This window comes from Hemitrygon akajei, chromosome 26 (genome assembly GCF_048418815.1).
Source record: "Hemitrygon akajei chromosome 26, sHemAka1.3, whole genome shotgun sequence".
In the NCBI taxonomy this organism is placed as follows: Eukaryota; Metazoa; Chordata; class Chondrichthyes; order Myliobatiformes; family Dasyatidae; genus Hemitrygon; species Hemitrygon akajei.
In genome coordinates, this window is record NC_133149.1 from 41,358,441 (window position 1) to 41,372,917 (window position 14,477).

The window sequence follows — 14,477 nt, forward strand, 5'->3', positions numbered from 1 at the left end:
TCTCTTGCTTGAAAACACACATGAATTAAAAAGGAGAAGTACTCCATATGGACCAAGCAGGAACAATGTATAATTTCTGCCCTGTGCTCAATGGTTTCACAGCCCATGAATTCCTGTTAAAGTGGTGATCCTGTTCTGTAGGTGAATCTGATAGCCTATTGAATAAGACGATAAGATACAGAAGCAGAATTGAGCCATTTGACTCATCAAGTCTGTTCCGCCTTTTCATCATGGTGATCCATTTCCCTCTCAGCCCCAATCTCCTGCCTTCGCCCCTTATCTTTTCATGCCCTGACTAATCCAAGGATCTATTAACTTCTGCCTTAAATATAACCAGTGACTTGGCCTCCACAGCCACCTGTGCCAATGAATTCCACAGAGTCATCACCCTGTGGCTAAAGAAATTCCTCTTCATCTCCATTCTAAAAGGGTGCCCCTCTATTCTGAGGCTGTGTCTAAGACTCCCCTACCATAGGAAACATCCTCTCCACATTCGCTCAATCAAGGCCTTTCACCATTCGATAGGTTTCAATGAGGTCACTCCTCATTCTTCTGAATTCCAGTGAGTACAGGCCCAGAGCCTTCAAATGCTCCTCATATGACAAACCCTTCAATCCCGGAATCATTCTTGCAGACCTCTTCTGAACCCTCTTTAATGACAGCACATCCTTTCTTAGATAAAGGGCCTAAAACTGCTCACAATACTCCAAGTGAGGCCCCACCAGTGCTTTATAGTGTAACATCTGACCAACAACAAACAAGAGGAATAACTGGTTCACAATACCGATGGAGGTTATTTGGCCCATGAAGCCCATGTAAGCCCTTGATACACATTTTCTATGTATCTAATTCCCTTCCACTTGGGTAAGCTTGTAAACTTTTCCATGCCATCTATTTTATCTTGTATGTTCCAATGAACCTCATTCCCTGACTTCCCATGTCAATACAGTCTAAATCATTAACACGAGATTCTGCAGATGCTGGAAATTCAGAGCAACACACAAACTGCTGGAGGAACTTAGTAGGTCAGGCAGCATGTCATGGAAAGAAATAAGGAGTCAATGTTTCTGGCTGAGACCCTTCTGAAGAAGTCACGGCCCAAAATGTTGGCTCTTTATTCCTTTCCATAGATACTGCCTGACCACTGGAGTTCCTCCAAAAGTTTGTGTGTGTGTGTGTATATATGTGTGTTACTCAGTTTAAATTATTGAAGCTCAGTGCATCTATGTGTATAAATAAAAGAATGGTGTGCGATTTCTTCCTTGTTATTGGGCTTGCTGACACTAGCACAGATGAGATATGTTTGCTGGTGTTAGCTGAAGAATGCCAGGATATTGGGGGAAGTCCATCTGTTCTTTGAAAAATGCTGTTGGCTGTTAACCAGATGGAAAGCTTGCTTTGGACTCACATCAGACTCAAAGTGTAATTTTTGCCTCAGAAATGTCCTTGTTTAAGCCCAGGGCTGTGCGACTATCCTAGGGCTTTAGTCCAACCACTGAGCGTAAGCTGTCACTGTCAAGAAAGGCAGACGGGGCTGGGGTGGGGTGTTTTATACATTTGCTCTGACTTTGGGCCAGGAGCTTCCCAGTTCAATCTGCAGTCTTCGTGGGGTTAACCAATATCAATTAGGATAAGGATCAATCAGTACTCAGCGCAGCCCGGGATGAGGGATTCCTGCGACAAAGCGGAAGTGGAGAAGCTGGCATTGTTCGCCATAGGCAAACATGAGGAAATCTACAGATGCTGGAAATTCAACCAACACACAAAATGCTGGTGGAACACAGCAGGTCAGGTAGTATCTATAGGGAGAAGCACTGTTGACGTTTCGGGCCGAGACCCTTCGTCAGGACTGAAGGACGAAGGGTCTCAGCCCGAAAAGTCGACAGTGCTTCTCCCTATAGATGCTGCCTGGCCTGCTGTGTTCCACCAGCACTTTATTGTTCTCCATAGATCTGGTGATGACAGGGTGCAGAGAGGAAGTCTGTTTCCATTGGTTCAAGAAACAGGGCATAGATTTTACATTTTAAGAAAAAGGTAAGAGGGCTGTAAGGAAAACCTTCAATATTCAAAGAATTTATTTGTTAAAACTCAATACCTGAAGGGTGGTGAGTCATCAAGGCAAAAAGGAATTGGTGAGATACTTGATGGAGAATAATTTGTAGGGTTGTGGGAAAGAGCGTGGAGTTTGCACGTGTTCCCTGGGACCGTATGGATTTATTCCGGGTACACCTGCTTCACCTCCCCCCCCCCCCCCCCCCCCCACACCCGAAAGGGGTGCAGGTCGGTCAGCCATAAGATATAGGAGCAGAATTAGGCCATTCTGTCCATCGAGTCTACACTATTCTATCATGGCTGATTTATTATCCCTCTCAACCCCATTCTCTGCCTTCTCGTAACTTTTGACACCCTGACTAATCAAGGACCTATTAGCCTCTGCTTTAAGTATACCCACTGACTTGGCCGTAAGCTGTTTGTGGCAATGAATTCCACAGATTCACCACCCTAGATTAGCTGGCCACTGTAAAATTGCCCTGAATCTTTAGGTGAGTGGTAGAACCTAGAAAGGAGTCGATGAGAAGGTGGGGAAAAATAAAAACAGGTTTAATGTAAATGGGTTAGTGCAGACTCAGTGGGCTGAAGGGCCAGTGGCCAAAGACCCTGTGACAATATGAACTAAAGCAATAAATATAAAATCCTATGACATTTTCAGAAACTATGTTTGATAGCTTGCACCAACCTAGATTGAATATGGCTTTAATTATATTTTCAGTCAAATCTACTTTAAAGGAGTGAAGTGTGGGGTGGGGGGTAGATGAGGGTGGAGAAGGTACAAAGAACAGTTGATAGTGTGAATCAGGGAAAGAGCAATTTATGCAAAGCCACAAGAGCAGCTTGACATCAATGCAACGGAGAGTGTAGGTCACCGCTGATGGTTTAAAGCTGCTAAGTAATGTATTGACATGTAGAGAACGCTACATGCCCAGCGGCCTTGCACCATCTGCTAGAATGTGCAGGGTACAAAAAAAAGCCCACATCTGCTCAGTGCGTTTCACTTAATTATACTTGCACCATTTAGAGGGGTGAATATAGTGGCATTATTAGCAGAGACATAAACAAAAGGACAAGCTATTCCAGTCAGGAAAAAATTTACACCAATGGTCAACAGCGGCTGATTGCTAGATCATCTTTTAGTTTTGATTGAGGAGACTTTTCAATAAATGTTGACAAGGGAAAATGGTTACTGTTACCCTGTCAGAAGTATGATGTCATTCTTCTGTTGTGTATGTAGTTTCATAGCTTCCCTCACTTCATACTTCGACCAGGATCTGGTTTAATATCACTGGCGTATATTGTGAAATATGTTGTTTTGTGGCAGCAGTACAATAATAAAAAAAACTATGAATTACAATAAGAAAAAAATATAAAATAAGTGCAAAAAAAAGACAAGAAATAGTGTACATGGAAGGCTTCCCAATACAGTACCAAACTGTTTAATGTTTTCTTGATGCAGTCTTAAAGGAAGGGAAGGACAGTGGGAGATTAAGATAATACTCAAAAGAGACGTTCATCTCATTGCATCTCGTATTGAAATGTTCAGCGAGAGCTTAAGGCATTAAATATTCTTTATTTGGCTACATCAGGAATTAGGACCCTACATTCTAAATATCTCGCTCAGAGTTCAAAGTAAACTTATTAATAAGTATGTACAATATATGTTAACATATACTACAATTTCTTTGTTCTAATTGGAAATAAACTCTAAACAAGTTCCTATCTCAAAGGCTTGGTTGGCCCGTGCTTTATTGCAGGACTGAACATTTGAAAGAGAGAATAACAAAGTTAGTTAGCTTCAGTGACTATTCATTGGCTGTAATTTACCATCACTGCAGGACTTGTATGTGTCCAGGACAAAGAAGCAGGCAGAAAAAAACCATTGAGGACACTTCTTACCCTGCAAACTGCCTTTTCCAAAATCTCCCGTTTGGAAAGCAGTATAGGGCTAATAAAACAAAATCTTCATGCCACCTTAAAAATTTCTTCCCCCAGGCAGTTAATCTGATCAGCCATTCTGGTTAGCCTCCCCACCCCTCTCTATTTATTACCCAAGTCATTGCACTGTAAACTGCATTTTAAAAATAATTCTTTATAATTGTTGAATTTTGGTGTTTTTTTTGTTGTATGTCATACTGGCACATCACAGTAATTTCCTAATGCAGTGGATTCTGTTTAATTGGGCCATCAGCTAATCAGAGCAGCCGCTTATTTAGGACAATTCTTAAAGAACAAAAACTAAGTCAGGAAGATAGCCACGATTCTCTTTGCTGATTTGAGATACTATGCCACTTAATTAGGGCAAGAGACTGTTAAACAGTTTCTAACTAGGGTGAATTGCATGCACTTGCATGACCATTAAACACTACACCATGCTTAGAGAGAACAGTTTTTAGATGGTGTCTGTTGTATGTGTTTTTTTTAAAAAACAGCAATCCCTGTTATGGATAGCTGGTGAGAAATAACCAGTAAGACTATTCAGAACTATTTTGCTCTCGCGGTTTCAAGCATTCAGGTTTGAAGATGCAGGGAAGTTCAGTGAGTGAAAATGAAACAATTTCACTACTTCAACAAATTACGAACTATGAAGAATATGAAGGTTTGGACAATCATCTTGATTGTTACAATGAAAATTAAGATTTGGAGGATGCAGTTGTTTAACCTTAAATATTGTATGAAGGCAGACCATTATTTACACTAGGTGTCTGTACTGATTTTGTTCATATACAGTCAATGAAAAGAGCATGGCAGATGAATTCCTCCATCAATAACTATTAGGAACTAATGCACAGTTTTATAGCACTGTAGAAGTGATGGTAGTGTTCTAATTTATTCTGTATTTCTTTTAAATACTTTGTTACTCAGTTTAATGGTATGTTGCCTTTTTTATATACCTTTTAACCATTTCCATGAAATTTCAGCTAATTGTGGCAGCCGCTTAATTGGGCCAAAATGTACTGGTCCTGATGTGTCCCAATTAACCAGAATCCACTATACATGTAAATGTATATGATGAATAAAGTTGGTCCTTGATCAGACCCTCACCTTTTAAATCTGCATCTTGCTCCCATCATCCTGTATAAAACTGAAAAGTATCTCCACACTTTCCCAGTACTGAGACGATGCAGCATTCATTAAACATGCTAAAATGATCTATCTGCTTAATAAGTCAATCAGAGTGAAGGATTGAGGCATGTCTTGCTATTGCACAACCAACAGATTATTGTTAAAATTTAGCTTCTTTATCTAAGCATGCCTTTGATTTTTCTCTCTTTGAAGAAGCTGAGAAAATATCAGATAAAGTCATTTTTACTTTCGAGATTAATTCCAGGGATGAGGTCATCCCTGATCATGCTGGCAATGTTGGCCATTATGCTTAAGGAAGTGTTAAGAGAGTTCTCTTGTGAAGTCTTACCATGTGAACTTCAAGTGCAATATCATGCTTACTCCAAAAGTTGGAACATTATTACAATAGAATATGTTTTAATTATTTTGATTCTTTCAGAAAATATTGCAATGGGGCAGAGTGATGTCGAATTGCAGTCTGTAGTAAGGCTGATCAACACCTCCACCCACCAACTCCACCACTAATTTATTATTTCCCATCAGTCACCTTACGTACAGCCTAGTGTCACTTTATGGACATAAAATCAATTTATGCATATAAGCTATTTTATGTATTTACATTTTTTTTGTACTGCATTGGAGCCAGAGTAACAATTATTTTGTTCTCCTTTACAATTGTGTACTGGAAATGACATTAAACAATCTTGAATTTCACGTGGAACTACCCCTGCTTATCTGCCATGCTGTCAAGCACTGTGTGGAAGTGATCAAATTCGCTCATAAATGTGAGAGAAACAGTGTTCACAAGTCAGATCTCAGACCATTAAGAATCCCCACCATGAAATGTTAAACTGTTTCACATCTCAAAGATGCTGAGTGTTTCCAGCAATTTTCTGTTCTTTTCGTCTCAGTTTTTCAACATCTTTGGTTTTTATTTTCATATCCCTTTTAAAAGCTGTTGTGGATTCAAAGTTAAAGTTGAATTTATTGTCATAGGTGCCAGTAGTGGTTAGCGTGACGCTATTGCAACAACTCCTGGGGCTGCTTGGGTTTCCTCCAGGTGCTCCACTTTCTTCCCATATTCCGAAGATGTACGGTTTAGGGTTAGTAAGTTGTTGGCAAAGCAAGCCTGGTGACGCTAGCAGGCTACCCCCTAGCACACTGTCATTGACGTTGGTCATTGACGCAAAATGTTTCAATATACGTGTGCTAAAATAAAGCTAATAAAAAGAAAGAGAAGTACATCTATGCAGTTAAAACCTTGCTTGCAGCATCACCACAGGCACATAGCATCATAGACAAGAAAACCATAAATTAAACATAAATTCGTATTACGTGTCGATTCAGTTTCCTTAGATGTTTGTCTTTGCATTAATGCCTTCCCAGCTTCTGTACTAACAGCTCTATCCATATGTCAGGAACAATTGTACTAATTGTTCCCTTTCTTCTGTAAGCTTTCAAAGACCTTCCAGGAACCCGTGCATCAAAACAGAAGGCTGTAAATGATGCAGCCATCACTGAAACACTGTATTGGTGTCTGCTGCACATACAGAATATTAAAGAGCTAGTGATGAGAGATCAAAGTGGCACATCTAGTTTAAAGGTAGTGAGAATGTTATAAAGAATCAGGTACACCTAATCCTTTTAGCCCAGGTTCATGGAGCAACACATGGCAGGCTTTAAATAAGAGGGCTGATAAGATAAACCACAAGGAAACTACAGATAGGATTTATAAACTTGCAGATTGAAGACTGAAAGGCTCACAATCTTCGATGGAGTTCGAATAAGAGAGGGTGGTAATGATGGTATGTTTAATCCAGATTATGTTGTGACTTCCTGTTGAAATAATCCAATTATTTTATCTAAATGCACCCATATCATCTCTTTAATCTCCAGTTTGGTTTTATTTACCCTTTCTAAACTTTCAAGGCTGTGGTATAAATTAGGACTATTACAGAGTATCATGGGATGTTGGGAATTGGAGTGGAGGACAGCAATCAAATCAGCAAGGGTCTCATTGAACGGTTTGTAAACATTACTCTTCCTTCTTGTATGTTAAAAGGTATAAACTCAGAATATTTTGAAACCAAAAAATGACTCTGAGGTGTAAACCTGACCTGATCTTTCCTGGGGAATCTCAGTGACCATAATTAGCATTAGCTCAGCTAATAAATCACCTTCCACTGCAACTCATGAAATAGTTGAAACAGCTTTAAGATGTTTGAGAAACAATGAATTGCTTCCTCCTGAAAGGACGGCATAGTAGCATTAAGCTGTTACAGCGCCAGCGACTGTGGTTCATTTCCCACTGCTGTCTGTAAGGAGTTTGCACACTCTTCCCCTGACCTCATGGGATTCGTCAGGTGCTCCAGTTTCCTTCCATAATCCAAAAATGTACAGGTTAGTCGGTGACTTGGGTGTAATTCTGCAGCACGGTCTCATTGGCCTGTTGCTGTGCTGTATCCTTAAATAACATTATCCGTTGCTTTTATCCATTTATGCATTTTTCTTTCTCTTCCATTAACATTCATGAACTCTAGTTCGATAACATATTTGATGTAACTAAATTGCGATCACCTTGCTGCTATACAATGCTGAATGAATTGGAAAATATAATGTGCTTCCACACAACATGACACCTCAAAGAACTTTACAAGAATGAAATAGTTTTGTAGTGTAATTTCCATGGTTCTGTGGGGAAGCCAGTTTGTTCACAGCGAGCTTTCACAAGTGGCAGTGTGATAATAACTGGATCATCACAGTGAGCAGAGCTTGTGAAGGTCAGTTGAGACGGTGAAAGATAAAAGCATAAGTTTAGAAGAAAGCAGTTCTTTATTATATTGTTATTTATTTTATTTGGGGATACAACATAAGCACAAGCCCTTCCTGCACCATCTTTTACTTCCATGTGACCAATTAATCTACTGAACCATCAGCGTTTGGAGTGTGCGAGGAGGCATGGAGTACCCGAAGAAAACCCACATGGTCACGGGGAGAACGTACGAACTCCTTACAGACTGTGGCAGAATTGAACCGAGGTCGCTTGAGCTGTAATCGTGTTGCACTAACTGAACACTACCCAAAGACATATGGATTAGTAGGTTAATTGGTCACATGCGTGTAATTGGGTAGCACGGGCCCGTTAGTCCAGAAAGACCTGTTACCCTGTTGTATCTCTAAATAAGTAAATATCACAAACATGTTTCATGATTTTGAAATGTGATTAATTTCAGTGGAATAGATTGAATAAGTATGACTTTATTCCCTAGAGTGCAGGAGAATGAGGGGAGAACTGACAGAGGCATACAAAATTATGAGGGTATAGATTGAGTGAGTGCATGCAGGCTTTTTCCCCTCAGGTTGGGTGAGACTAGTACAAGAGGGTATAGCGTAGGGTGAAAGGTGAAATATTTAAGGGGAATCTGGGGGGGAGCGACTTTGCTCAGAGGGTGATGTGAGTATGGATTGAGTTGCCAGAAGAAGTGGTAGGTACAGGTTTGTTTGCAAATTTTAAGAGAAGTTTGGATAGGGGCATGAGTGAGAGAAGTATGGAAAGCTATGATCAGGGTGTAGGTAGATGGGACGAGTCAAAAGAACAAATTGGCACCAACGAGATTGGCTGAATGGCCTATTTCTGTGCTGTAGTACTCTATGACTATTATTTAGACTAATGGTATTTGTAGCCACCAAGGCTCCTTATGAATAAACAATGAACAAAGCATTTTTTACATTCACCTGAAGGGCAGCTAACCTCAGTGAGGCTCGCTCAGTCATGTTCTTCCTTGCTCCGTAAACGTTCTTAAGGAACATTATATCACAGTATCAGGCCCTTTGGCCGATCTAGTCCATGCCAAACTATTATTCTGTGCAGTCTCATCGACTCACACCTGCTCCATAGCCCTCCACTCCCTGTCCCATCCCATCCATGTACCAATCCAACTTTCTCTTTAATGTTGAAATTGAACCCACATCCAACACTTCCGCTGGCAGCTCGCTCTCACCTCTTTCTTCATGGCTCATCACCATATTAGTTGCAATGAGTTCTTTTCCTCTCTCTACCATTTCTTATGCACGTTTCTGTATCAATCAAGACATAAGGAAAGGATTCTGCATCAGGTTTGAATAATTAATTGTGGAGCATTGTTATCCTGAGGAAATTCTTGATTTTCCTTTTCTTCCTCCTGGCAGGTGACCACCCTTACGAGTGCGAGTTTTGTGGGAGCTGCTTCCGTGACGAGTGTACGCTGAAGAGTCACAAGCGTATCCACACTGGGGAGAAGCCCTATGAGTGCAATGGCTGTGGGAAGAAATTCAGTCTTAAGCACCAGCTGGAGACCCACTACCGGGTTCACACAGGTAAACCATTACATGGGCTGGTTCACCTCTTCTCGTACTTTTGCACTATTTCAATTTGTAGAAAAATTAATGTTTTTTTGAAGTGTTTTATTTGTCTCGTGTACATTGAAACATACAGTAAAATGCATCATTGCTTCAAGTCAAATCAATGAGAAATGTACGTATAGTGTGGCAGGAGAAAACGTTCTGATCTAAAGGCAGCACCTGAATAGGGACTTGAGTTCAAAGTAAATTTATTATCAAAGTACCTATATATCACTACATACAACCCTGAAATCCATTTCCTTCAAAGTTCGAAGTATTGGCCGCAGCTCACAGAATGTCACTGTGGTTAACTGGCGCTGTCTTTCTGTCTTTGCGGCATACTTAACAAATCCATAATAAAATAATAACGGTAAGAGTCAATGAAAGACGGCACCAATTTGGGTGTTCAACCAGTGTTGGCACCCAACGATGTAACTGTCCAAATCCATGCCATCATTGTCCTGTGCTCACAGGATCAGATTTGTCAGTGTTTTAAGTTGATGGCCCACATAAATACAGTATTGTAGTTTCAAAAGTAGTGAATGATTTACTTCCTGATCCCCTAAAAATCCTCGGGCAAGTCAGGAGAATGATGAAATTAACTTTATTTGTCAAGTTCAGTGCTCCTCAAACTAGCCTCAAGATGTTCCCGACGAAGGGTCTCGGCCCGAAACGTTGACTGCTCCTTTCAACGGATGCTGCCCGACCTGCTGAGTTCATCCAGCTTGTTTGTACGTCTTGATTTGACCACAGCATCTGCAGTATACTTTGTGTTCAAGATGTTTGCTGTTGTCCGGGTGGTTTACCACTCCATCCACCACCCTAGTCGTTTACTCCCTCAACCCCCAGCACTGTTTGCTGTGGTGTGAATCATCTGCAGGGATACTAGAGCAATGCCTTCCAATCTCTTGACATGTATCAGGATAGCACTGTGAACACAGCTCAGCATATCACAGGATCCAACCTCCCCATTATAGATTCTGTGTATGCTTCAGTCCCTCAGTAAAGCAGCCAGCGTAAACAAAGACCACCAATTCCCGCAAAAGCCTGAAAGCAAGGTACCACCAGGCTCAGGGACAGCTTCTGCCTCTCAGACACAGCTCTGGTATTATAAGATAGATTTGTGGCCTCACGACCTACCTCGTTATGATCTTGCACTTTATTGTTACCTGCACTGCCCTTTGTCAGTAGCTTTTACACTTTATTTTGCATTGATATTGTTTTACCTTATTCCAGCTCAGTGCTCTGTGTAATGATTTGACCTTTATGAACAGTATTCAAAACAAGCTTTTCACTGTCTCTTGGTAGACATGACAAGAATAAACAAAAACCGAAGACAGCAAGTGTGTGGGAACACCATAGCCTATATGTTCTCTATCAATGTGCACATCATCCTAATTTGGAAACTTATTACTGCTTCATTAGTTCTCAGTCTAAATTCTAGAACTTAGATACACAATGTCTCTTGGGAATGCCTTCACCTTCAAAGATTCCAAGTTCGAAGTATATTTATTATCAAAGTATGTGTGCAGCATAAACCTGAAATATGTCTTGACCACAGACAGCCACGAAATAAAGAACCAAGGAACCAACCTGTTCAAAGAAAGACATCAACAACCACCCCCCACCATGTAAAAATAAAATAGCGCATTTGGGGGTGGGCAGTAAATGCTGGCCATGTCACTTAACATCCCGCTCTTCCCTCAGCCATCCCGCATCCCTTTGAGAACAAGTTGAATCTGTTCCCATTTACTCAACACGTGGCGTGGCTGGTAGAGCCACTGCTTCATAGCACCAGAAACCCGGGTTCAACCCTGACCTCAGCGGCTGTCTGTATGGAAGTAGCAACTTCTCCCTGTACCACTGTGTCTTCTCCAGGTACTCTGCATCCCAAAGATGGTAATTGTAGGTGCAGTTGCTGCCAGTGTATAGGTAAGTGTTGGAAACTGGTTGCTGAGAAAGTGTGATGGGCTGAAGGTGTGCAAATACAAATAGGCTGTCAGTGGTTGGAGTAGTTTCAGTAGACTGATGGCCTGTTTCCATGCTGTAGAGCTCTATGACTTTCAATGTTCATGGTTCCAATAAAACCCTCACAATCATTCCAATTGATAGGACTAAATCCAGTCCGGTCCATCAGAGGTAAAGCACATTCACAGCGACCACTGCAACAAGAAAGCAGCATCCATCATCAAGGGCCCCCACCATTCAGGCCGCTTTCTCTTCTCACTGCTGCCATTGGGAAGGAGGTCCCACACCACCAGGTTCAGGAACTGTTATTACCCTTCAACCATCAGGCACCTGACCTTTACAATTTGGCCTGGTACTTCAATCTCCTTTCGAACAATGGGTTCTGCCGCATAGATACGCTGAACCATCTTGATTCGGCATGCAAACCTCTATCGGGTAGATCCGCTCTGGACCCCGCGACTTCGATTTTGGCCTGTGCCCAACCTTTCACGCTCTTCCATACTCTTGGCGATGAGCTTGTTGGCTTGCCTCACCTTGGTTCTGCACATTGAATTGCCCCCAAGTCCAAAGGACAGTTACACACTAATGCTTGTGATGATCATTTGCCAGAAAAAGTGTGATTAACAAAGTATTTGGTTGCTATCCTTGTTTCATTAGCCACCAGCCAGTTGTTGCTGAGGTTCACCAGCGCCACCTTAAACCCCTGGTGGCACATTCTATGCACCCACTATCCTCTGTGTAAAAACAACCTGTGTCTGCAATGTGCAAGCCATTCCCATGCTCAATTCTTAATTCAGCACATCACGCCAATCCACAAGCTGAGCCAGACATGTTGCGATTCCCAATTCTTTCCTCCCTGACTCAATGAACATTGTCAATCCTCTTTCACACTCTAATTGCTTATTGCAGGGATTTGTCCTGCATCCAGTAATGATGTGATTGAGGATTCTGCTCCTGTGCAACATGAAGAAATAAGTGGACTGATGCTCAGCCTCAAAATGTGGGCTGGATTTTATTCCATTCAAGGGAAACCTAATTTGAGGCAAGTTTTCAAATTGCTAATTGAAACAGAACAGTTTCTCTGCAGCTCGGTGTGTGGTTCGTGGTATTTAAACTGCAGTTTGGAGCTGGAAATGAAAGCTGAGGCTTGAATAAGTTGAATTGGGATCTCCGGCAGATCTGAACCTGTGAGGTTGCTGCTCATTTGGGTTCTGTTTTTGTGAGCTGCTGCTTCTGTGGGGTTGGAGAGTGGGAGGGGGAAAAAAATCGGGCACTGGAGACCAGGACAGACTTGAAGCTAATCCCCAACCCCATCCACATGTGTACAAAATGGCCTGGTGGCTATAATTGGGCCCCACACCACCCCTAACATTGCCAGTCAAATGGATTGGTTTTATCCTTTCAGCATCATTTTCTTATTATAGAACATAGAGCAGTACAGCACAATACAGGCCTTTCAACCTACAATGTTGTGCTGACCTTTTGACCTACTCTAAGATCAATCCAAACCTTTCCTCCTACATAGCCCTCCTTTTTCCCTCCTTGTGCCTATCTAAGAGTCTCCTAAATACCCCTAATGTATCTACCTGTACCACTACCCCTGACAGCACATTCCACACACCCACTGTTCTCTGTAAAAACCTCTGATATCCTCCTTATATCCTCTAAATTCCTCAAATTTAGAGGAAATTTGATATAATCTCCTCTAATTATATCAAAATTATACCACCTCATATTAGCCACTTCCAGCCTGTGAAGAAGTCTCTGACTGTCCACTCCATCTATGCCTCTTATCATCTTGTACACCTCTCTCAGGTCACCTCTCATCCTTCTTCACTCCAAAGAGAAAAGCCCTAGCTCGCTCAGCCTATCCTCATAAGACATGCTCTCTAATCCAGACAACGTCCTGGTAAATCTCCTCTGCACTCTCTATAAAGCTTCCACATCCTTCCTATAATACGTGGCCAGAAATGATCAAAGTTATGTCCTTTTCATATGCACCTTGTAATAAATTTCCAGAATGGCAAAGTGCCCAGGGGAGACACTTGTAAGAAAGTCACTCGAATTTATATTGCTGAGTGAAACACATTCATTTAGGCATCAGGCACTGCTGACAATCCTGCAACATTTAATTCTGTTTCTGTCAGTGAGACTCTCTCTACAAAGCTTCTTAATTGAAACTGAAACAAACTAAACCTCATGGACGTGCTTGTGATGGGAACGTAGAGCAGTATTTATTAAAACAGTTGTAGACGATTGTGTCCCCAGAAAATCATTGAGTCTCCTCCAACCAGAATCCTTGGATGAGCCTCGAGATCCTCCATCTGCTGAGTGCTTCACCCCCTGCTCAACTCACTTTACACTTATGACTGTGAGGCTAAGCACTGCTCCGATGCCATATTCAAGTTTGCCGATGACACCACTGTTGAAGGTCAAATTAGCATATGGAGGGGGGGGGGGGGGAGACTGAAAATCTGGCTGTGTGGAGCCACAACAACAACCTCTCACTCAATGTCAGCAATGACAATTGACTCCAAGAGGTGGAAACCAGAGGTCCATGAGCCATTCCTCATTGGAGGATCAGAGGGGGAGAGGGTCAGCAACTTTAAATTCCTTGGTGTTATCATTTTAGAGGATCTGTCCTGGGACCAACATGCAAGTGCAATTATGAAGAAAGCACGGCAGCATCTCTACTTCCTAAGGAGTTTGCAAAGATTTGGCATGACGTCTAAAGCTTTGAAAAACTTCTATAGATGTGTGGTGGAGAGTATATTGACTGGCTGTGGAACATCCTGGTATAGAAACACTGATGCCCTGGAATGGAAAATCTTACAACCCAATCCATCGTGGGTAAAGCCATCCCCATCACTGAGCACATCTACACAAAGTGTTGTCGCAGGAAAGCAGCATCCATTATCAGGGACCCCCACCACCCAGGCCATGCTCTCTTCTCGCTGCTGCCATCAGGAAGAAGGTCCAGGACTCGCACCACCAGGATCAGGAACAATTAT

General features: G+C 41.9%; 1 protein-coding gene across 2 annotated transcripts in view; it reads left to right on the forward strand.

Moving 5' to 3' along the window:
* Positions 1-14,477, forward strand: part of zbtb16a (zinc finger and BTB domain containing 16a) — a 249,859-nt gene that overhangs the window by 226,517 nt on the left and 8,865 nt on the right. For both annotated transcript variants that reach the window (XM_073030014.1, XM_073030015.1), the window contains exon 6: positions 9,307-9,474. In XM_073030014.1, coding sequence (XP_072886115.1) covers positions 9,307-9,474 — 168 coding nt within the window. The remainder of the gene's footprint in view (positions 1-9,306; positions 9,475-14,477) is intronic.